Source organism: Lobosporangium transversale (genome assembly GCF_002105155.1).
Source record: "Lobosporangium transversale strain NRRL 3116 chromosome Unknown BCR41scaffold_27, whole genome shotgun sequence".
Classification (NCBI taxonomy): domain Eukaryota; kingdom Fungi; phylum Mortierellomycota; class Mortierellomycetes; order Mortierellales; family Mortierellaceae; genus Lobosporangium; species Lobosporangium transversale.
The window spans coordinates 498,258-519,662 of NW_019029005.1; the positions used below are offsets into that span (position 1 = coordinate 498,258).

General features: G+C 42.1%; 6 protein-coding genes across 6 annotated transcripts; 5 read left to right on the plus strand and 1 right to left on the minus strand.

The window, feature by feature from the left end:
• Positions 1-345: 345 nt before the first annotated feature.
• On the plus strand, positions 346-2,027 carry BCR41DRAFT_356913 (hypothetical protein). Its single transcript, XM_022024757.1, has 8 exons — positions 346-901; positions 993-1,204; positions 1,249-1,434; positions 1,477-1,570; positions 1,618-1,676; positions 1,728-1,802; positions 1,832-1,896; positions 1,936-2,027. The coding sequence occupies exons 1-8, from the start codon at positions 547-549 to the stop codon at positions 2,003-2,005; spliced, it is 1,116 nt and encodes a 371-aa protein (XP_021879879.1). The 5' UTR covers positions 346-546; the 3' UTR covers positions 2,006-2,027.
• A 230-nt stretch (positions 2,028-2,257) lies between these two features.
• Positions 2,258-5,751, plus strand: BCR41DRAFT_356914 (hypothetical protein; the record flags this gene model as incomplete). The annotated part of the gene is made up of 14 exons (XM_022024758.1): positions 2,258-2,296; positions 2,632-2,698; positions 2,819-2,994; positions 3,071-3,163; positions 3,617-3,667; positions 3,930-4,025; positions 4,143-4,178; positions 4,219-4,311; positions 4,417-4,457; positions 4,492-4,505; positions 4,544-4,641; positions 4,709-4,901; positions 4,931-5,084; positions 5,234-5,751. Coding segments are annotated over 13 exons (1,302 nt in total), but the record flags the coding sequence as incomplete, so codon positions are not given.
• Positions 5,752-5,763: 12 nt separating this feature from the next.
• Positions 5,764-7,260, plus strand: BCR41DRAFT_356916 (ribosomal L28e protein family-domain-containing protein). Its single transcript, XM_022024759.1, has 6 exons — positions 5,764-5,855; positions 5,988-6,058; positions 6,306-6,432; positions 6,468-6,785; positions 6,886-6,978; positions 7,096-7,260. The coding sequence occupies exons 2-6, from the start codon at positions 5,988-5,990 to the stop codon at positions 7,114-7,116; spliced, it is 630 nt and encodes a 209-aa protein (XP_021879881.1). The 5' UTR covers positions 5,764-5,855; the 3' UTR covers positions 7,117-7,260.
• Positions 7,261-7,518: 258 nt separating this feature from the next.
• BCR41DRAFT_356917 (hypothetical protein) lies at positions 7,519-8,912 on the minus strand (the record flags this gene model as incomplete). The annotated part of the gene is made up of 4 exons (XM_022024760.1): positions 7,519-7,664; positions 7,927-8,210; positions 8,243-8,384; positions 8,477-8,912. Coding segments are annotated over 4 exons (1,002 nt in total), but the record flags the coding sequence as incomplete, so codon positions are not given.
• Positions 8,913-15,711: 6,799 nt separating this feature from the next.
• On the plus strand, positions 15,712-17,340 carry BCR41DRAFT_356923 (U1 small nuclear ribonucleo protein of 70kDa MW N terminal-domain-containing protein; the record flags this gene model as incomplete). The annotated part of the gene is given in 6 exon segments (XM_022024761.1): positions 15,712-16,181; positions 16,322-16,376; positions 16,476-16,538; positions 16,910-17,011; positions 17,109-17,128; positions 17,148-17,340. Coding segments are annotated over 6 exon segments (676 nt in total), but the record flags the coding sequence as incomplete, so codon positions are not given.
• Positions 17,341-17,846: 506 nt separating this feature from the next.
• Positions 17,847-20,973, plus strand: BCR41DRAFT_356925 (hypothetical protein). Its single transcript, XM_022024762.1, has 10 exons — positions 17,847-18,166; positions 18,254-18,349; positions 18,764-18,961; positions 19,261-19,262; positions 19,338-19,378; positions 19,430-19,682; positions 19,766-19,913; positions 20,026-20,043; positions 20,181-20,523; positions 20,544-20,973. The coding sequence occupies exons 2-10, from the start codon at positions 18,256-18,258 to the stop codon at positions 20,902-20,904; spliced, it is 1,458 nt and encodes a 485-aa protein (XP_021879884.1). The 5' UTR covers positions 17,847-18,166; positions 18,254-18,255; the 3' UTR covers positions 20,905-20,973.
• The last annotated feature ends 432 nt before the right edge of the window (positions 20,974-21,405 follow it).

Below are 21,405 nucleotides of genomic sequence, written 5' to 3' on the forward strand. Positions count from 1 at the left end.
AGAACAAAGTTAAAGAGGATTCTGATTCGATCTATGAAGCATTTTCATTACCTTTGGTGTGCATCAGACTTTTTCTATCTTTTTTGGTAAAGGTTCTATGTAATAGCATCCGGATGCGTTGGCCGCTCTCTCTGTTCTTTTTTAGTTGCTTTGGTCAATCACTTTGGGGAGTTTATGTCATTTGGGTTTTTTTGGCCGAGAAAGAGTCGGAGAAGCAAGACCAACACACAACATTGCGGAAGTTGAATTTTTTAAAAAAAAAACTTGCCCTGTGCGTAACAACGCGTGTCAGGTCACACACGACAATCTGATCAGAAACAGAAGGCTCATTCCATTACAGCCACTGAAGAAACAGGACCCATCCTTCCCTTCATCCCGCTCCAGTTGTACATGCTTCGTAAAGTTAGCCGCAACACAGTGACAGCAAGAAGACATATATCTCATCTTCCCTGAAGCAGCACCAACTTTGGATATACTCCACCATTAGTTTACGCCTTAAGCGATCAAGTAAGCGAAACTATCTACTACCTCATTTTCATGCTCGGAATGGCGACTGATAAAACCAGTTCCATTGACCCAAGGAAGAGCAGAATGAAACAGAGTTCATCGCATTCATTTGACTCGGAAGATGATTCTGAATCTGATCTTGAGATTGATTTGTCTCCAAATCCCAACGATCGAAAAAAAAGATCACAAAAGGAATCAATCAAAGTTCCGAAACATTTTGGCAAGAGTAACACACAGGTTTACGACAATATCTCTGTCTACGCTCCACCGGACTCCAACCTCATTTTCAAATGCTCTCAGAAGCGTGCTAACTGGTACCTCTCTCGAAATCTTGCCCGGCCACTGTCTCCAAATTCGATCCACCTCAACTTTTCACCCGCGGGACAGGGTCCATGTAAATGATCCCCTACCTGGAAGAGCGCGAAAATAAGTGCGTTATCTGTGGCTTGACTACTGCAGAACTGGTGCGACCATGTTGCACGTAGTTCCAGAACAATACAGAAAATGGTTCCCGATTCGGCTGAAAAGCCATTCCAGTCATGATATTGTCGTTGCCTGCCCAGAATGCAATGCCAAATGGGATAAAGAAGCAGCAGTTGTGCGCAAAAAGATTGTCGGGCTCTATAGCATACCTTTAGAAGGTATTGGATGGATTAAAGACCATGAGGCAAGTGTAGCAAAGAGATCTGCCGCTGCAGTGATCACAGAATGAATCGGCGATGGTTGGAGTATCATACACAGTATAACCAACAGCAACAACAGCAACAACAGCAACAACAGCAACAAGAAAGCGATAAAGCCAAAAGGAAATCGATTACAAACAACATTGACTGCAAGCCCGTTACAGGAGAACCCTGGCTCGACTTCAAGAACAAGAAAGACAACAAAAATAAAATGCAGAATGTGATACCCCTTAGAAGAATGCAGGTTCTCGAGAAGAATGCTTGACTGGGGAATAGTCATCAAAAGGGTGATAAAGAACAATTGATAGAAACATCAACAATACAGAAGCGAGACTCTATGAACGATGCTGATGACAGGAAGAGCCACGAAAAAGATGAAGGTTGATGATATTGATACTTCAATCCACTTCGCTTGTACCTTCAACAGGATTTCCAATACGAAGGAAACGATCAAAAGGCGAAAGGGGGAGAGAGGCACAGATAGAGGTCCGATTTCACCACCAGGAATACTCCACACATTAAATAGGACTATTCTAGACGGCAGCAATGGCAGCACAGGCAATATATAAAGGGCCGGACTACAAGGAACATGGCCAGTTAGTGATTGCGCGGGTGATGGCATCTTCGCCTGAGTTTTTTAGGATGCGGATGAAACTCCTGGGACGATACGTCATGGAAGGATGCTGAACCATTGGATCCTGCTCCGGTAGGATGGCAAGATATTTCGGCTTTTGTCGGTCGTGAGACAGGCATTCCTAGAACGAGCTATGCCACAACATCTCAGTTCACAATGGAGAGTTGAGAATCCTGTGTAAGCATTTTAAAGAAGCCTCTGCATGTAGACTATCTATTACATGTGTTGGTTAAAGTGTTCTTTTTCGCTATGAATGAATGAAGAGTGTCATTTTTATAGTCCTGCACAAACCCAGTGATGCCTGTTGGCTTACTAACAGTGTCTCGTTTTTGCTATGCTTGAATTAAAAGAAAAGGACGCTATTTTTGGCTCTCTTTCACCTCTTCTCAACGTCAACCTCATTCGCTCTTGTCTCTTCATCATTCTCATTCATTCTCTCTCTCTCTTCCTCTCTCTCTCTCTCCTCTCTTCTCTCTCTCTCTCTCTCTCTTCTCTCCTCTCTCTCTCTCTCTCTCTTCTCTCTCTCTCTCTCGCTCTCGCTCTCTCTTCTTATTTTTTATTAATCCCCTTACCCTTTGTCACAATACCTTCAACTCTTTTGATTTAACCTCGCATCGTTCATCGCTTATTTGCGCATCCGGGATGCGTTCTCGATTTAACCGCTACTCATTGCTTTCAGTGGCAGCCACGTTGTTGTATCGCTTATCCTCTTCATAAATCGCTCTTTCATACTCCATCCTCATCTCAACCTTGGTCTGCTAAAGTCTCTTGAGCCCTTTCTTAAAGACGTTGTTCTTTTGGCGCAGACTCGCCGTTTCACACTCTTCCTTCGACAATGTTCTCAATGAGATTCTGCGTCATGGTCATCTTCATCGTAATTAAAGCAACAGCAGAAGGATGGTTTGAGTAGAATGTCAAGGACAAGGATACGTATCTGTAGTTTATTCACGATCGATACACTTCGGATCCAAAACGAACTTGTGGGAATAACAAGATTATGAGACAAGCCGATTTCTTGGAGGAGCAGCAGGTATAGGCAATGGATTCCGACCCTCAGTCTTTCAAGCAGTGGCAGAACGATACCTCAAATTCAGGACGCCATCTCCAGCTGTGCTGCTGCAGCTACAGGTCATTCTGTCCTACTTGCAGAATGAAAAGCTGTGTGTTCTGGTGAGTGAGCAAACCGCTCTTCAAACATCTGGCGACAGCTAAAAAAGAAGCTTTATTCACACGCTATTTTGTTTAGGTCTTTACAAACATGGCATTTTGTCTAGCCTTCCTCACTGGGCGACTGATCCTGAGGACTTTCTTTGGCGATCTACGAATGATTGAACGGCAGGTAGGTGCTCTTTCCTATTTACTTGATCATTGGTAGAAGAAAGAGAATGACCAAAAGTCAAAATGAAAGGACCAACTACAGCAGAGACAAATCAATACCCAACACCTTTTTTTTTAAAAAAAAAAAAAAAAAAAAAAAAGTGAAAAAGTGAAAAAGTGAAAAAGTAGAAAGCTTATATCGAGGATCAATCCTCTTCCCGTCATGACCAGGGATACAACCACCACTTGTTCATCATGGGATTTGGTACTTTCCATTCAGAATTATCAACATCAACATGGAGAAGGGCGAGGGGAGGTTCAAATTGTGTTCCTGTCCAATTGGGTTTGATTTTATTGCTTTTTTGAAAGCACTAAAGTATCATCGTGTGACAATCCCATCCTATCCCAGTATAATTTACACTTCCCCACCTTCTCTCTCTCCCCAAAAAAAAAAAAAAAAAAAAAAAAATCATAGCACATGTATGATAGGGCACTAAACTTCCTGCTTTTTAAAGTCGTCTTTGGGGTGCCATTCTGGAGCCTCGCTGGGAAAACTTTTAATCTGGACTGCCTGGTTCACTATCCTCGGATTTCACGAGTCTTTAGCATGCTGTGCCGTGATCGGTTTGAATTTGTATGAATATGCAACAATGTTTACTGTACCAATTTCATTGTAGTCATCTGTGTAACTCTTCGCCTCTTTCAGATGCACTTTGCCAACAAACTCCTTCTTCCCTTCTTATTATAGTAACTGTATCGCCTAAATCCCCGTCATAGTCCATATCAAGATTTTGAGCATGCTCACAATGATCTTGGTCTCGAACATTGCGTGGTTTTACTCTGTATCTCGGTCTTCCGATCCATGTTACTTCCTGTCCTTTGAGGTATGTATCTAAATCTTGATTTTTTTTTTTCTTCTTCGTGAAAACACAAAAAACCAAGATTTCATAATTAACAAGCCCCGGCTAAACTTGTAACCCCTGTGTTTTGAATTCTCTTAGTGCTTCACATTGTTCCTGGACACGGTTCAGACACTTGTGAAATACATTATCCATCTTGGTGATTTATCACGTCAAGACCAGTGAATCACGAAGAATGATTCAATACTATACCGAATTTGTTACTGACACGATGATTTTGGTGACAACTTGGGACACTACTCCATTTATGGTGAGTCAACAAGAAGATCTGGTTAAAAAAAAAAAAAAAAAAAAAGTTATATCTAACATATATCTATACATCTATACATTATTTTTATTTTAATTATTTGATCAGTATTTGCATGGGATCTCATTTACACTCATTGATGCAGTGCTGTTCTTAACATGAGAAGCGTGTTCAACATTTAAGGAAAAAACTTGCCGGTCATCATGCCTACCGCCAGGCTCTCAATAACATGCAGCATTATACCCATCAGCAACAGAGAAGGAACTGGAAGATTATAGCGATGACTGTGCTATCTGCAGGGACAGTATGGCCTCAGCAAAAGTCCTTCATGTGGTCATATCTTTCACTTGTTTTGTTTCTCGGTCCTGGCTTAACATCACAGCTCGTGTCCCACATGCAGGCGGCATTGTCCGTCAAAACAGAATCAAATAGGGTAGTGAATAGTGGTTCGAATGGTATTTCTAGTCATAACGTGAACCGCGCCAATGTTGAGACAGCTGCAGCGCCTACCTTGAGCGACATCCAATATTCTAGCCGCATTGGGCCACCAACCGCTACCCCTTCGTTACAAGCTCTATCAGTGCCATCCTCTAGTTCAACCAATACTCCACATATTCTTCAGTGGGTAATCATTCATCGTCAAGTGCTCCTACCCATAATAGCGCTTCAGGCAACAATAGCAATCGTTCTAGTACAGGGCATCAATTGTTTACATTCAACTCTGAGCAGCAGCCATGGCTGAGTCGTCTGGGCTTCCAAGAATCACAGTGGAGGTCGTAGATCCAGCACAGAGAAGAAGACCAAAGTAGCTCTGACTTATACTCTTCAATCTCATTCGCACACCAGTACCCATTCAATCCACCAACGTCCCCTTCATAGTCTATTCCCTATTCTTCACATCAGCAACTATCGCCGAGGATGACAGTACGGATGAAGATGAGGATGAAGATTTGAGAAGAGCCATTGCTGAGAGCTTGGCTTTGAGTCAACTGACGCAATCACAAATCAACATCAAATTTGCCGTTAACAGCCTCAACAACGACAGCAGCGGCGACAGCAACAGCGACGACTATAACAGCAACGAGCGAACATTTGAGTCGGGACATCGGTCATAAATCGTCTACAACATTAGCCGGAGCAGCGATTCTGAGTGTGGCCCTAGTCAGAGCCAAGTCGAAGAGCTAGCCTTGTGAGCGAAATTGAGTTGATCATAGGAACAGCATTGGTGGGGTAGACGAGAGACTATGCCCACCTGTGATCTCAAAGTTGATTGAATTGAGCGAGTTACACGTAGTGTACCAAGTCAGAGAGTCTACTTTGAGTTGTGAATAACTCAAACTTGTATTTTTATTCCTTTATCTAACTAACCCTTAACTAAAGTTCAAGTGACTGTCCCTCCAAAAAAAAAAAAAAAAATAATAAACAGTCAGTGCTTGTTGCTTGCCATGTATTTTTTTTTTTTTTACCACACGCCATTATAAATCTCCCCATCCATCGTCGCATACTTCTTGTCAGTCTTCTACATTTACATAATAATACCGACGAGGGTACGTCTTTCTGACCAATGTGTTGCTCTAATATACACATCCTAGCCTTTCGCTTTATCTCTTGAGCCCAAAAGGAGGAATAATAATAAAAAAGAAGAGACACAATAACCAAGCTAATCATGGACTTTATCTATGTTGCAACTCATAAAAAACTGTAGTTATTGGCAGGTTATCAACCAACAATTTTGCTCATACAAAGTCAAGTAAGTCTAGGGTCCAACATAATATAGATTCATACAATATCAAAGATATAAATGTTTGGTTGATTTCATGAATAAAACCTATAATTTTGGCCTGGTTCGGAGCACTTGTTTTGCTTCACTATATTAACTCACTTTTTTTTTCCTATTATACTTATGCCTCATCTTATCAACGATTGGATCATTGGAAAACCAAATAAACCAAATAAAACCAATAAAAACCAATAAAAAAAAAATAAAAAAAAATCAGGACACCAACAGGGAATTTTTGCAGGAACGAATACAATGCGACGGGTCTCTGCAACCGTCAATCCTGCCCTCTCGCCAACTCTCGATACGCTACAGTTCGTGAGCAGAATGGAGTGATCTACTTGTTTGTGAAGACACCTGAACGAGCACACTCACTGCCAAGTGGGAGAAGATCAAGTTGTCCAAAAACTATGCACAGGCACTGGAGCAAATTGATAAGGAATTGATCTACTGGCCTAACTTTTCGATCCACAAGTGTAAGCAGCGTCTGACAGAGATTACACAATACTTGATCAAGATGCGTAAACTAAAATTGAAAGCGGATGAGAGACCCAAGCTGGTAGGGATCAAGAAAAAAGTTGAGCGGCGGGAGGCCAGGAGAGAAGCCAAGGCAGAAGCTGCAGCGAGATTAGATAAGGCGATCGAGAAGGAGCTACTGGATCGACTGAAGTCACATGCATACGGCGATGCACCCTTGAATGTACATGAAGATGTTTGGAAAGAAATTTTGGAAGGCGAGAAGGAGAACTAGAGATTGATAGTGATCAGACCGATGAAGATGACTCACAGTCAAAGCAGAGGAGGAAGAGGAAGAGGATGAAGAACGCGAGTTTGTTTCGGATCAAAGCGAGGATGAGGAAGATATGGAAGACATGTTTGAGAAGGAATATGAGGTAGGCAATCATTTAGTAACGCTTTTTTTTTTTCTTTTTTTTTATTCGATGCACCATCGTTTATATGGTATGGCTATATTAATCATAACATTTATCTTTTCAACGTAATTCTCTTAGCACGAGACTGTGGCTCTATAAACAATTTTTTTTTATCGTTTATCATCATTTCGACAGCCATACATACATATCCATCATAGCCACCGTGAAACATATATATACATATACTGCATTGAACGACAAATAATAACATTATAGCAAACAATGGCTTAAATGGAAACAGCTTGAAATAAAAAATAAATAAAAAATAAATAAATAAAAAAAAAAAAAAAAAAAAAAAAAAAAAAAAAGCTCATGGGAGCGTTCTGGTTGGAAATCTTGGATGTGATTTGTCTATCATTAATTTTTAACAATGAACCTTATTATCTGTTGATCTGTACGGTTTTTAAAGTTAGTCCGGAAATTCAGGGGCAAAAGATTAGAGAGGATGGAGACGAAAATAAACAGAACTTACAAATTTTTTGTGGGTGTGCCGGCCCAATATTGTGTCTAGCGTCGTGCGCGCTTTGCAGCCGGAGCAGGCGACTCTTCCGTGGGCTTGTACTTTGCAGGCCTCTCTTGTCTCTCAATTTGAGCAAGACCGATTCTTGCGATGTTTTCCGCCCCTACTGCGTCACGGTCGAAGAATACTTACATGCCCGGCAATATTTAGAGCGAGGGTACACCGTCTCTAAAAAGCTATCCAGAGGGGTCGGGGACAGCGGGCGCTGGTGTAAAATTCGTGCGCTCCTACAGTAAGTGTCCTGCCTTTGACCTAAGTGTTTCAAATGGCAGTCGTTTATTAGCAAGGGTTCTATGGCTTTCCAGCTTTTCTTACTTTTTTAAAAAAAAGCCATACCTGTGTGACAAGATGTCTCGTTATAGCAGTGTGCTTGCTGGGAACTCCTTTACTACTTTCAAAGGACCCTAGGCCGACGACAAGCACTCCTTTATCCCCAAGCATCTTCAACACTCGCTGTACGCGTAGTCGAACGTAGCTCGTTGAGCCTTTCGTAGGTCCCATTTTTTTTTCAGGATGCCATCTGGATTCGTAGAACTCTTGAAGCACATCCAAATTCGTTGATCCTGTCTGTGTCTGAGACTCCTCGTTCATCCATTGAAAGTACTCATTATACGTATCCCTTCCAAACACAGGGATGGCGCTCTCAACCTCAATCATTCCTTTTTCACGCTTCCTTTTGTTCAACAGGTGATTGAAGCGGAGGACGGGAGGTACAAGAACCTGCTTCTCACCTTTACCGTTTGCCGCAAGTTAGGGTTGTGAGGGTCCAGCGAGGAAAACGTAAGGGCGTTAACAATACCAGGATCACATCCGACGATAGTTGTGGTGTTTGCGGATGGGCATCGCCCTGGTTTGTTGAATGTGAGCTCAACGTTTTCAAGCAGCTTGGAGCTCCTCTTCCAGTTTATGTTCTGTAGTCTTCATCTGTTAGGTCTTCACCGGCCGCCTTTGAACACGTCGTGTTGAGAAATCCCTGAGAAAGCTCCAGTTCTTGGCTGGGGTCTTCTTCATCTACGTCAGACTGCTGCTGTCTCTTCGTCTGGGTTGTGTCATAGGCAAGTAGATTCAGAACTAGACCGTTGGTAGAAATCGTTCCTTTGAGTTTGAACCGAGTTAGATCTTTGTCCTGTGACTGCAGGGATACTTTGTCTTGATATCCACGAACCATGCGATCACCTCCAATGTCACAAAAGAGAGCCTGTATCAAAACCCCTTTTGTTCCCTGTACACACTCATACATTGCAGTCTTGGAAGGATTATTGAGAGGCAGAATACGCTCCAGCAGCTGCTTGGTATCTTCGTTCGCCCAGAGGATGTCAACTAGGGCGTGTTCAGACAGATACACATACCCGGGTGACCAGGGGACGTAGGAAAGTCTGAGTATTTTTTCACTTTTTTGTTCTCCCGCAAAAAAAACTCAATGTCGCTCATATCTTCGTTTGTTTTCTCGACATCAAACTAGAAAAAAAAAAAAAAAAAAAAAAAAGTCTGAATAAAAAAAAAAAAAAAAAAAAAAACAAAAACCATAAAAGCTATACCATTGCGTTCCTGTAGTGCTGCCTTAATGATGTCTGTACTTGGCCCATTAGTAGCTCTGACGCTCTTGGAAATGTGATCTTTTTGGGATCAAAGCCTTGACGTCCCCCAATGTGATGTCTATTTCCTTTATTGGGGAAAGTTCAGTGGTGGCCTTGAAATGTTCATAAGCGAGGGATGTGGGGCGTTTCTACCGCCTTTCCTTGTTTTTTTGCCCTCGCGTAAGCTGAATTGGGGCCACCTTGACCACTCAAAAGAAGGGTGGCGAGACGGAAGGAATAATCATTGCTATCCAAGACCTCGTCCAGTGCCTTTTTCCTCGACTTTGCTGCCCCTGGTAACCGCATGATCCTCTCAATGTCCAAGGCAATCGCCCAGTATGCATAGCGGCGTAGTCGGTTGAGGACAACAACTGCCCCTCGGATCTGGCTTGCAATACTATCCCTTTCATCTGCGTCCAGTCCGCCTTTCCTTGCCATGGAGGCCTTAAGGGACCCAATTGTTAAGGCCTTGATAGGGTCTTACTGCTGTAGCTGTGATCAACCTTCGTAGCATCCTTCAAGTTCCTAATTGGTGCACCTTCTTTTTTGCCCTGTGGGGCTTCTTGCCTTTGTGCTTCCGCTTTTGTTTTTTCTGTTGCTTCTTTTTTGCCTTTCTCCGACGTGGTGGATGCTTAAGGCCCGGCCTATCGTGCTGACGGCAGTTACTGATATCAACTGTGCGCCCATTCAATATGCTCGCCTTGTCAGAAAAGATGGGCCGGAACTGGTTCCTATGTGACCCTTCCGCTATATAGAATGATGGTCGCCTCTACATTATTCAAGAAAGGGACTAACGATTAGTATTGGGGACGTCTGGTTTCAAGGCCAAAAACTATAGCTTGAGCTTTCTTACGTTCTGCGGCGCTGCGCTCGCCTTTGCTGAGCCATTCTATGGCGAAGATCCTTTCCATTGAGTAGACGCTGCTTGAAGTTATCGAACTCATTGTTCGATGGTAACGCTTGGGCCGACGTTTGATGGCCGGAAGTAAAAATGCGGAGAGCTACACTGAAACGGCCTTCCTCAGAGGCTACGTTCCTTCCCAACACCTTACTAGCTTCCCTTAGGTAGCCGAAGCATTTTATTGTAGTTCTGTTCCACGCAACCTTTCGAATTAATCGAAGATTATTAACGGGCCTAACGTCTCGAGGTTCCTTGAGTAGTCATTGCCTGCGATGGCACAGAATAACACCAGATGCGCGTGTGTTGGCAGTCTTAGTGCTTGGATAACGTTGTCTACGTCGTAAACCCCAAACTTCCGTCTACGGTGCGGAAGGGGTCGCACTAGGAAGCAGACTCGTTCGTACGCAAAAAAATCAGAGTCTTGGGATATCACGATCCTATCATTCTCCTCATCATGGCACCCTATGCATGGGTCCGCTTCATATGCACACAGACAGACATCGAAGACAGAACTAAGGCCTGTTGCCAGCTGATCCTTGTCCTGGACGCTCAGGGTGTGGACTTCTCGAAGACCCTTCTGGATGCGCCTCATGACTTGAGGACGAGTCCATACCCCACTCCGAGAATTTCTCTCGAAGGTGCTCATATTGTTCTCCAAAGCGTCCATATTTTTTTGTCTTATGGCTTGCCGTTCTGTCCTTGCTTTTTCTTTCTCAGTACAAGGTTCCCCATCAATATGTATAGTCAGTTGTCCGTTGTGAAAAGATCCTTTATCTCGAGTGCCAGGGACCTTCCTACATCAATGATGGTTTCGTTTTTCATCTTTGCATGGACGACTCTGCGGAGGATGTCGTAATAGAACGTACCGAGGAGATCTAAATGAACAGAATGGTCAGGATTTGCCGCCAAGAAATGCCCACGTCAGTTTCCGAAGGTAAAACCCCGCGATCCGCAACCAGTTTGAAGAAGGACTTCAGCCCCATGGTCAATATCTAAGCGAAAAGAGAAAGAAAAAAGGAAAAATGGTGGTATGAAAAGAAATGAAAAAAAAAAAAAAAAAAAAAAAAAAAAAAAGAGCGACAAAGGTATAAAAGGATGAGCTTTTTTATGGTGTAAAGATTCAAAGCGAATAGATAAAGAATATTGAGGGAAAGATACAGGAACAAGTGGCAGTGGTAAAAGGGATGGGACTTTGAAGGAGGAAGACAATGATCCCTTTTTATATCCTGGATTGATGATGAGTTTTATCATTGTCTCATATAGTTTTGATATCGATCCTTTGCTTCACAGGCCACATCAATCTTTATTCAGTTCCTTTGTTTGGATTGGGGTTTTGTCCCAGTCAATAGCAGAGATTGAAAATAAATACAAGCTCTCGCATGAACGAGATTGGAAACAATAGCATTGAGATACCAAAGTAAGCATTCGAAAAATATATATAGCATATTATACTCGGTAGTTTCTAGGTGAGGCGGACCCACCTATGACTACAAAGGGCTTTGCGCAAAGATTCTGGTTCGACAGATTAGTGGATACAAAATAAACTGAAATTAATTTTAATGACCAGTCACGTCACACCACTTGCAATAACAAGCGAGTCAATTAGCTGCCAATACATTTAAGAGTATTCAAAAAATATAAGGGATCCCGACCAAATGGAACGGGCTATACTTTAATTTACTAGGTCACGTCTATGATGCACTAGAGATTTAAATTGTGAACTTGATCTCTGTTCACTTCCAATTTCTTCTAGGCCTTTGCTTTCGTTTCTTTCATTTATTATATCGATATTATTTTTTGCATTGCCATGGTCGCTACACGGTCCACACGTTCGTCGTTGTCTGCTGCGCTTTCACCTCCCACAGGGTCGACAGCCATTTCTCAGTCGAGCGGCCCATATCTGGTGTGCGACGTACCATCCGAGCATGGCGACCCCGGCAGGTCGTCTCACATACCGCCCAAGCACAACCTGTGGGGTTTGAAGAGGAATTACCAGGCCAGTGTGTGGAGGATGCGGAGGATGAAGAGAAGCTGTATGACAGAATCTACAGCTCCATAACGAATTCGCCCTACTTGATTTCCTTGAACAAGAAAGTGAAGAGAGGGAAAAGAAAAAAATTGGAGGAAAGAAGACGTCAAGAAGAGGCAACAAGAGTTGAGATTGGAGCAGACTAAACCAATTGGCCACCAATATGCTCTGTAGTGCACAGCAGTCAGTCAGTTATATTGGCCAAGATAGCCTTCAAGACCCTGAAGCAGCAGTCAAAGCCCATTATCCTGTGAAATATCTGAACAAACTTAGTCCGCCAGGCTTGCCTCTATTCAACTGGAGCTGAGAGTCGGTCAACCTGTCATTTATTTCGCAACTTGAGCCCAAAGTGCGGATTATGTAATGGCGCCCGCATGGTTGTATGTGCGTTAGACACAGGAATGATCCAGACTGAGAATACTAATGGGCAATATCAAGGAGAGCGTGCCTTCATTCTTCCGCATACCGCTTACAACGGTCGATGACCACTCTTCCCCAATCATGTTCTGCAGATTCCAGTTTCCAGTCAAGTCAGCCTTTGCCAAGACAATTAACAAGTCAAGGATAGACACTTAAACATGTCGGTGTTTATCTTCCTTAAGACGTTTCCTGTCATGCCCATCTCTACGTTGCCCTATCACGATGTACAGACCCAAACAATCTTGAGGTACTGATCGGAAACGGCAAGATAGAAGGCAAGGCTGGGATATACACGCGGAACATTATCTTCAAGGATGCTTTGTAGACGTTGCATATTTCACAGTACACGTGTTACATAAAAATTAAAATGTAATTCCCATGTAAAAATATAATATATTACTAACGGCTGTATATCATAAAACACGCCCCATGGATACCCTATCTATAGTGCCCGTAGACAAACTTGTAGTTATACTTTGACATGGATTTGAATAAATACCCCACATCTGATTCTCACTTACTTCTACTCCCTAGCTACTAGCTTGTCTAAAATTTTTCAGTAGAGACATTGTCTTTTGATCTTCGGTTGCTCTGCACTTCTTCATCTCGAAGTCTTTTTCAATTCACCACTCTGCTGCTACTCCGTTCAATGTTGTTTTTGCCAGATGCTCTCCCTCTTGGCTTTTATACACTTTGTATTTTGTACTTTATTATTAAATTTTCTGACGAGGCAAGACTGCACTGCTGTTTTCATCATTGTCGCTGCTAAAACGAATATCATTTAGTTACTGTGTCTCAATAAAGATACTTTGCTCATTTGCTTAAACTCATCATCCATTCCCGGGAGCTCGATGTACTCATTTAAACGTCTCTTAGCCTCGTTTTATACTATAATTGAAAGTAACTCTCGCCTACGTCTGTTTATTTCTCAGTATACAGTATATATTTTCCTATGCTTTTGTATTATTTAAATACACTTCATGATGGCAAAGAAACATCCAATAACTCGGTGGAGCCCGCAAATGCCTTCCATGGAAAGTATACAACCAAGGGCGATGAACAATATAGGGCGTGCGATCTAGTTGTTTTATTAAACGTATTGTCATGTTTCTGCTCCAAGTGTCAAAACTTAGTTTATTTTCCTTTCATCATCAACTACAAACGACTGCCTTACCAGGTTTGAGTGGTGGTGAGAAGATAAGGGAAAAGAATCTTAAATGGTGGCACTTGATCAATACAAAGGGTTCTATTTACTGACCTAACAATATTCAAAGTGATTGCCACTGATATAACAAAGTCCACAACATCAAAAACAACAACGAGACTTCGTAACATTCACGATCTCCTATCTTGAAATTGCTTAAGAGCCAATCCCAAGCCTAAGTTGTTATCTTCAAGCAAAATTTCCTGTGCTATTTTAGCTGCCTTAAGCTTCAAATACTCTTTACTTACTTCTCTATGTTGAGGTGGAGGCTTATGGTGCAGAGATCGTGGTAGTAATAGAAGAATTTGTTGTGGGATTTTAAAGATACTTCGCTAATACTTCTCTCTGCTACGTCTGATGCATCTGGTATTTTTCGTTTGCTTCGTTGCTTTGGGATTGTGGTCTGCGAAGAAGCCGCAGCGGTATCAGGCCTTGGAAATGCTCTTTCCCAGCCTTTTCCTATTGCACCCAGAATAAGGTGTATGTACAAAGGATCAATTAGCTATGACCAGTACAATATGATATATACAATATCAATTAGAAATCATCCAATACAACCCTCTAACTTCGTTCTGCGTCTTCATTGCCCATTCCGAAGCCATCATTTTAGTTAAAGGCTCTGGATGGGCCACCTTTAATCTTCATTAGGGTTAATCACAGACCTTGAGCTTTCTGATGAAAGTATTCTATCCTTGCACCACTCTGTATGGTCATAAAATGCCACCAATTCTTTCTTGAAATCATATACTGCTTTCAATTGGGAACTTGGTTTTGGTGTTCTCGAAAGTAGCCTGCGCCTTTGGTTGATGCTTTTAGGACCTCAGACATAGGAATGTATGTACTTAGTCATGATAATCTATGAAATGTTGTTATCTATGATTGCGTAATGGTTAGCAAACGCACTCAAGGACAACGCGAAGTTAATATGCGGAAACCGTACGCTGGGTATAAGTCATTGTATAAATGCTGGATACCTGTACCCACACGCAACATGCACCAAGATACAGTATGTTTTGACGCGAAGGCTCCTTACAGTCTTGCTCATTTCAGAGAAGAGAGAACCCTGCTAGCTAGGACAATACAAAGTCAGTGTGCATATCGAGCCAGAAGATAAAGCATGGCATCCCTCAAATTCCTTATACAGCCTTACTTACCTTTTGAGGAAAGTACCTTTCATTAATTTAACTATCACTACCTAAATATTCGTACTTGACAAAGTGATTTTGGACAAATGGTATGCAAGTAGGGGATCATTTTGAGCGTGAGTGCCATAAACAGTTCACAAAAAATGTATTGATTTAAAGGTGAAGGGAGGCAGAGACGCGTACAACCTTGGTCCTGTAAAGCACGTAACGAAGAAGGTCCGAAAGGCCATTCTAATATGTCGTGGAACCCTATCATAAAGCAAATCCAGGAATATCAGCTTGTTATTGAGCAGTTGGCCCTCAGAGATCAGGAACGCGCAAGACAAGTGATTAGCAACCTAGAAAAGTTGGAATGAAATATTGCGCAATTTTTAGCGTCCAGTAGCTTTAACATATCGCTTTCGACTTATGTATTAAAGAAATATACATGTTTTCGAATAAGGGCCTCTGAGGAGCGTATTTCTACCGAAATCGAATCATTAATAGCTTACGAGGTGCAGAAGGTGCTTCACATCGGTCAACACACACATATCATATGTAACGAAGAGGTAAAGGGCTATGAGGTGAGAAAGCGGATGGTGAGTATAATTAGGGAAAGCAGAGGGCAAAATAAGATTTTATTGCTTGTCCATAGTTTACGCGTTCTTCGTTGTGGTTGGCTGCAGTATGCACAGTTTGATTGTTAATCGATGTGGTGATTATATCCGCACTGTGCGCCACTGCCCCAAACGGTAATTGTAGCGCCATTCGGCACACGCATGTCGTGGATACTTATCTGCTCCTGGCCGTAAACCTACTACAAAAAAAAAATCTTGGCAGTGTGACGTCATTAGGCAACATTGTGCTCTAATTTGATGACCCGTGGCAGGAAAATCAGATCTGATCTTTCATCTGCTGCATCTTTTTGCCATTGTCCTGTTAGTATTTACTGCATTTCCATATTACTCCCAGTATATCGATATTCACAGACGGAGGGCCCCCAGGAGGACACAGGAGTATAATCAAGCGACATTAGCATAAAGGACGAGGAATCGCAAGACACTCTCAGCTCAATTCTTGGATAGTTTTGTTTTATCGATCTTTGACTCGCTTTAAAGCAAAGGTATAGAAGAATATCAGGCAAGAATGAATCGTCGTCAAGGAAACCAGGATCCTGAAGGCCGTGTGGGCACAGCAGCTTTACCACCATATCTATTACGTCTCTTTGCACCTCGCCCACCACTGCCCTATGCAAAGCCACTTGATCGTGAACCGGGCAAGAAAAATGAGTCACGGTTGATGGGCATAGCACAATACCTAGAGCATTGCAAAGACCATGATACAAATTATGTTCCAACACTGAGTATTGCAGAGCAGAAGAAGAAGAAGGTACTTGTGCTATATCATAACTAGAAAGACCGGCACAATCGAGATATCCTATATTCTTTGCATGTCAAGTGACATTTATCCTGTCAGGGACATCTTAAAAAATGCAGCTAATAACAAGACCTTTGGCCCTGCTTAAATAGATAGAAGAGCGCGAAAGAAAGGCACAAGAGGCACTCAAGAAAGGATTAGAATCATGTGAGGATAAACCTCGTTGTCGAGAATATGCATCTTTTTTACGCTTTTTTCATTTTTACCCTCAGAAATTTTAACATTTCAATCTATAATTTGTTATAGGGGATCCAAATAAGGACGAACTGGTTGTTGGTGATCCCTACAAGATTACATATCTCCCGGCTTGTATGACCACTGACGAGCTCTGCTTTCAATAATTGGTCGTGTTTGGTGTTTAGTACTAACTGTGAATTTCTTTTTCTTTGGAACACATTAATGAACGGGTAGAGCTATGACTGCACAGAAAGGATCTTAGAAGAGAGTTTTCGATGTATGGGAATATTGAAAATGTAAGTCGTATTACGTTTGAGTAATCAATGTTTATACAGGTGAATGTGTACATTTGAAAAGTATTTATGATACATGTTATTTAGCATGTAACAGCTTTATATTTATACGAATTGCTCTTTCACCCACAGATTAGAGTTGTGAGAGACAAGGAAGGGAAGTCGAGGGATATGCATTTATTGAAATTTGAGCGTGAAAAGGACATGAAGGCAGCAACAAGGATGCAGATGGTATCAAAATCCTCGGACGCCGTATTGTCGTTGATGTAGAGCGCGGTAGGACAGTAAAAGGATGGAGACCCAAACGCCTTGGTAAGTAATTTTAATCGTTTATCCGGACACATTCTGCCCTTATACCTTATCGCTAACAGACCACTGTCTATTGTTTTTTAACTTTATTCATATTTAGGAGGAGGCTTGGGTGGTAGCGTATTGGAGCACCTATCAGAATCAGACTTCTTCAGGAAGAGACAATCGTCATGAGAGGGAACGGGAACGTTCTCGTGGAGGTGATTATCGGGATGGGCGTGGTTATGGAGGACATGGTGATAGAGACCGGATTGATAAGCGCCGACATGATGATCGCAGTCGAGGCGGCTATAGCGATCGATCGTACGAGCGCGACTCCAAGAGACGCAAGAGTAGGAGTCGCTCTAGAAGTCCAGGCATTTCGTCAGTAGGGGGATTGGCGGAGATTATTCAAGGAGCCGCCGTGGCAGCAGGGATTGATCTCTCGGCTTGATCGCATTAAGGAAAGATAAGACAACGACACATAAGCTCGCTCTCTTAGCTTCTATGAAACAACCAGGCAAGCCTTAACGTCGACAGCCTTGCGACATCCTACAAATTTTGCTCTACTCACCAAAAATATCGTCCAAATGAAACACACTCAAGTCATTGAAAAAAAAAAAAAAAAAAAAATAGGCCTATCCCCCTTCCCTTGGGCTGCTGACCTCTGCCTCTTTCTTTCTATATTGTTCATATAATGCCATCGACTGGTTTTCGGTCTCTATGCGAACCCGAGCAAAGAATGGTAATAGAAAAAAAAAAAAATGAAGAAAAGAGGCAGGTGAACTGCCAGGGGTATATTTATTTATCAATCCTGCATTCTTTTATGCAATCAAAGTATTGTCGTTGCTGTTACTCTGTTATTGTCATTGCTGTTGCATTTCCTTATAATGTCTATACTACTGTTTCCTTGGGTAAAGTATTTCGGGTATGGTATCATTTGGATCCAACCGAGAGGTGAACTTGCCTGTCTGCTACCCAAGGTATGATCCCCGACATCGTGAAATGAATATTAAGTCGCGTAACATGGATTCATGTTTACTACTGGTGGGTTGAGTATATTTGTTTAAGGACACCACTGGCAACCTGTAGATATAGTGTCATAGTTGTTCCCATCAATATACTCCCCATGCATTGTTGTCGTTAAAACCAGCATCGGACATGACTGCTGAAATTGAGGTAAATAATCCCTCCGATAAAAAAAAAAAAAAAAAAAAAAAAAACGCCCAGGTCCTTCACACATTCTCTTTTTACAATTTCATTTAGCCATGTTTACATTGCAATGGAGGAGTCTAAAGCTTGGGAATGTTCCCTCTGTGCTCAAGACTAGATCAGCAATTGGAAAAGGGCAGCTCCGACTCTGTAAGACTCACTATATTAGTAGGCTTGATAAAAAGTAAAAAAAAAAAATAAGGCATTGAAAAGAACACTAACTCTCATTAGTCTGACTTTTGCTTTATTATTACTTCTGGCATGCAGCTTCAACAGTGTTCGAAAAGCGTGCTCAGGCATTTACTCAGGAGAAAGTTAGGCAGGAAGAGCTGAGAAGGAAGGCTATCAGGGATGGATCTCAACCTACCGCAATTGAAATTCTGCTTCCTGACAATATCAGAAAGATCGGCACAGCAGGATTACCACACCACTGGAGATCGCTCAAGGTTAGGATCTAGGAACTACTTAGTGAACAAGTGAAGGCAAGGTTATATGGGCAAGTCATTGACACAAATACTTTTTTAGGCATCTCTGGGAAATTGGCCAAGAACACTGGTTGCACAGCTAAATGGCACCACATACTGGGATATGACCGACCATTGGAAGAAACATGTCAATTAGAATTAATTCCCTTCCAAGAGAATAACGACCGCCTAACTTCGCTATTCTGGCATTCATCTGCACATGTTCTTGGCATGTCTCTTGAGGCTAAATATGGACCACGCCTTCTTTTATGTGATGGCCCTTCTATCAAGCAGGGGGGTTCTTTTATGAATTTCTGTTGACAAAGCCTGGCAGGACCTTTCAAATATTCCATATCTGAATTGTTGAAACAAATTATCCTTCCCATCAATTCTCAAAAGAAGAAATTTGCCGATATCCAGAAAACTGATGCTTCAATTTGTTGCTCAGCGATTGCCATTTGAACGCTTGTCTGTCTCACAAGAATTTGCTTACAATTTATTCCCAGAGAACAAATTCAAGCAACATTTTATTGAGAATATCCCTGCAGATAACGAAATCACGCTCTACAAATGCGGACCTTTTGTTGACCTTTGCAGAGGTCCCCATGTTCAACATACAGGACAATTACAGGCGATAGAGATCTTGAGGACTTCGAATGCTTATTTTATGCCAGAATTGGATCGGGATCCAAAATCGCCAAACACTGACTCGGATGTATGGGATTGCATTTCCTGTGCCAAAGAATTGAAACAATGGCATTATCAGAAAACTGAAGCTGAAAAGAGGGATCACCGTATTATTTGGCAAGAATCAGGGGCTATTTGCAACACATCCAACAAGTCCAGGATCTGCGTTCATGTTGCCACATGGAACTAGGATTGTAGAGAAGCTGATGCGGTTTATGAGACAGCAATATCGCAAATATGGCTTCGAAGAAGTGATGACCCCATTGATGTACAAGAAGGAGCTGTGGGAGACTTCGGGACATTGGCAGAACTACAAGGACGATATGTTTCAGGTCCAGCGTGGATGTAGTCATGGACATCACCATACTGGAAATTCAGAATTAGCAGAAGAGCATATGAAGTATTTGGACTCAAGCCAATGAATTGTCCTGGTCATTGTTTGATTTTTGATATGTCGAACCGATCATATAAGGATTTACCTATTCGCTATGCTGACTTTAGTGCTCTTCACAGGTATGCTGCTATCATTAGCTTTAAAGTCCTCCTCATATTTTTGGTCTTATGTTTTATTATGTTCTAACACTGCTCTTCCTTCGTCTGTATCCATTGCCACGATCTAGAAATGAGGCCATAGGCTCTTTGACGGATTGACCCGTGTTCGACGTTTTCATCAAGATGACGCCCATATCTTTTGTACTCGCGATCAAATCTTCCAAGAGATCCGTTCAACGCTATCCTTTGTTGATACTGTATACAGAACTTCCGTTTCCCATCCTATGAACTTGCACTGTCGAACACGCCGCTCACCAACTATATGGGCACGACTGAAGACTGGAATGCCGCAGAAGACTCACTCCGTCAGGCATTGGACCAATCGGGGCTCTCCTGGTCTGTTAATGAAGGCGATGGTGCGTTTTATGGACCCAAGATTGATATTCTGGTCAAAGATGCGCTCGGTCGACGGCATCAGACTGCTACGATTCAATTGGACTTCCAGTTGCCACAGAGATTTGGATTGGTATTTCAGGATCAAAAGGGTGAGAAGCAGACTCCTGTGATTGTACATCGTGCAGTGTTAGGAAGCGTGGAGAGAATGATGGCGATTTTGATTGAGCATACAGGTGGCAGGTGGCCATTCTGGATCTCACCAAGGCAGGCCATGGTTGTGCCAGTGTTTGGAGGCAAAGCTGCAGAACAGGGAACAGTAACAGTAGTGATGAAGGTTACAATGGTGAAAAAAGTGAAAGCACAACAAACCATGGCGAATCATTAATAGGATATGCCGCCTATGTCAAAGAGACCCTGGCGAAAGCAGGACGAACGCCAAGTAATACATCAAAGTATGCTATAGGCAAGCAGTTAGAAACTGGAAAAGATCCCGTTGTTGCGATGGATGACAAGCACTACTTTGTGGATATTGATCAATCAGGAGGAACACTCAACAAAATGGTCCGAGATGCACAAGTAGCTCAATATAACTTTATTTTAGTGATTGGTGAGAAAGAGAAGGAGCGGTGCACAGTGAATGTACGGACGAGAGAAGGAGAACGATAGGTGAGATGACAATACCAGAAACTCTCAAGTTATTCAAGGAGCGTGAAGACTTGTTTATGTAGATAAAAGAAGTAATAAAATAACGTTACAATGATTACATTAAATATATACACTTTCACTCCTTTCACCTCCACTAAAGGACCCCTCAAAACCTCGGGTGTGTCCACCGTTGTGACAATCGTTTGAAGACAATGTGGATCCAATGAAGGTTGCTCTTGCATATTTCAGCAGATATTTTAAATTTCTTTTGGCTAAAAGTATGTGTTTGTCAGCAATTTTACTCCCCAAATTGGCCAAAGATTAAAATTTCCGGTGTATTTATCTAAATGATCTGGACCACCAAACATCCCACCCAGCAAAAATGCCAATCGGGTGGTATCACCCAAGCTACTTTTGTGTAAAGCCATGTCTCTCTAATTTTGATGAAATATCAAAATTATAAAAGCAAAGTATTCTATCCAATCAAAAAGAACTTTAATTTGAATGTAAAAACATGTATTC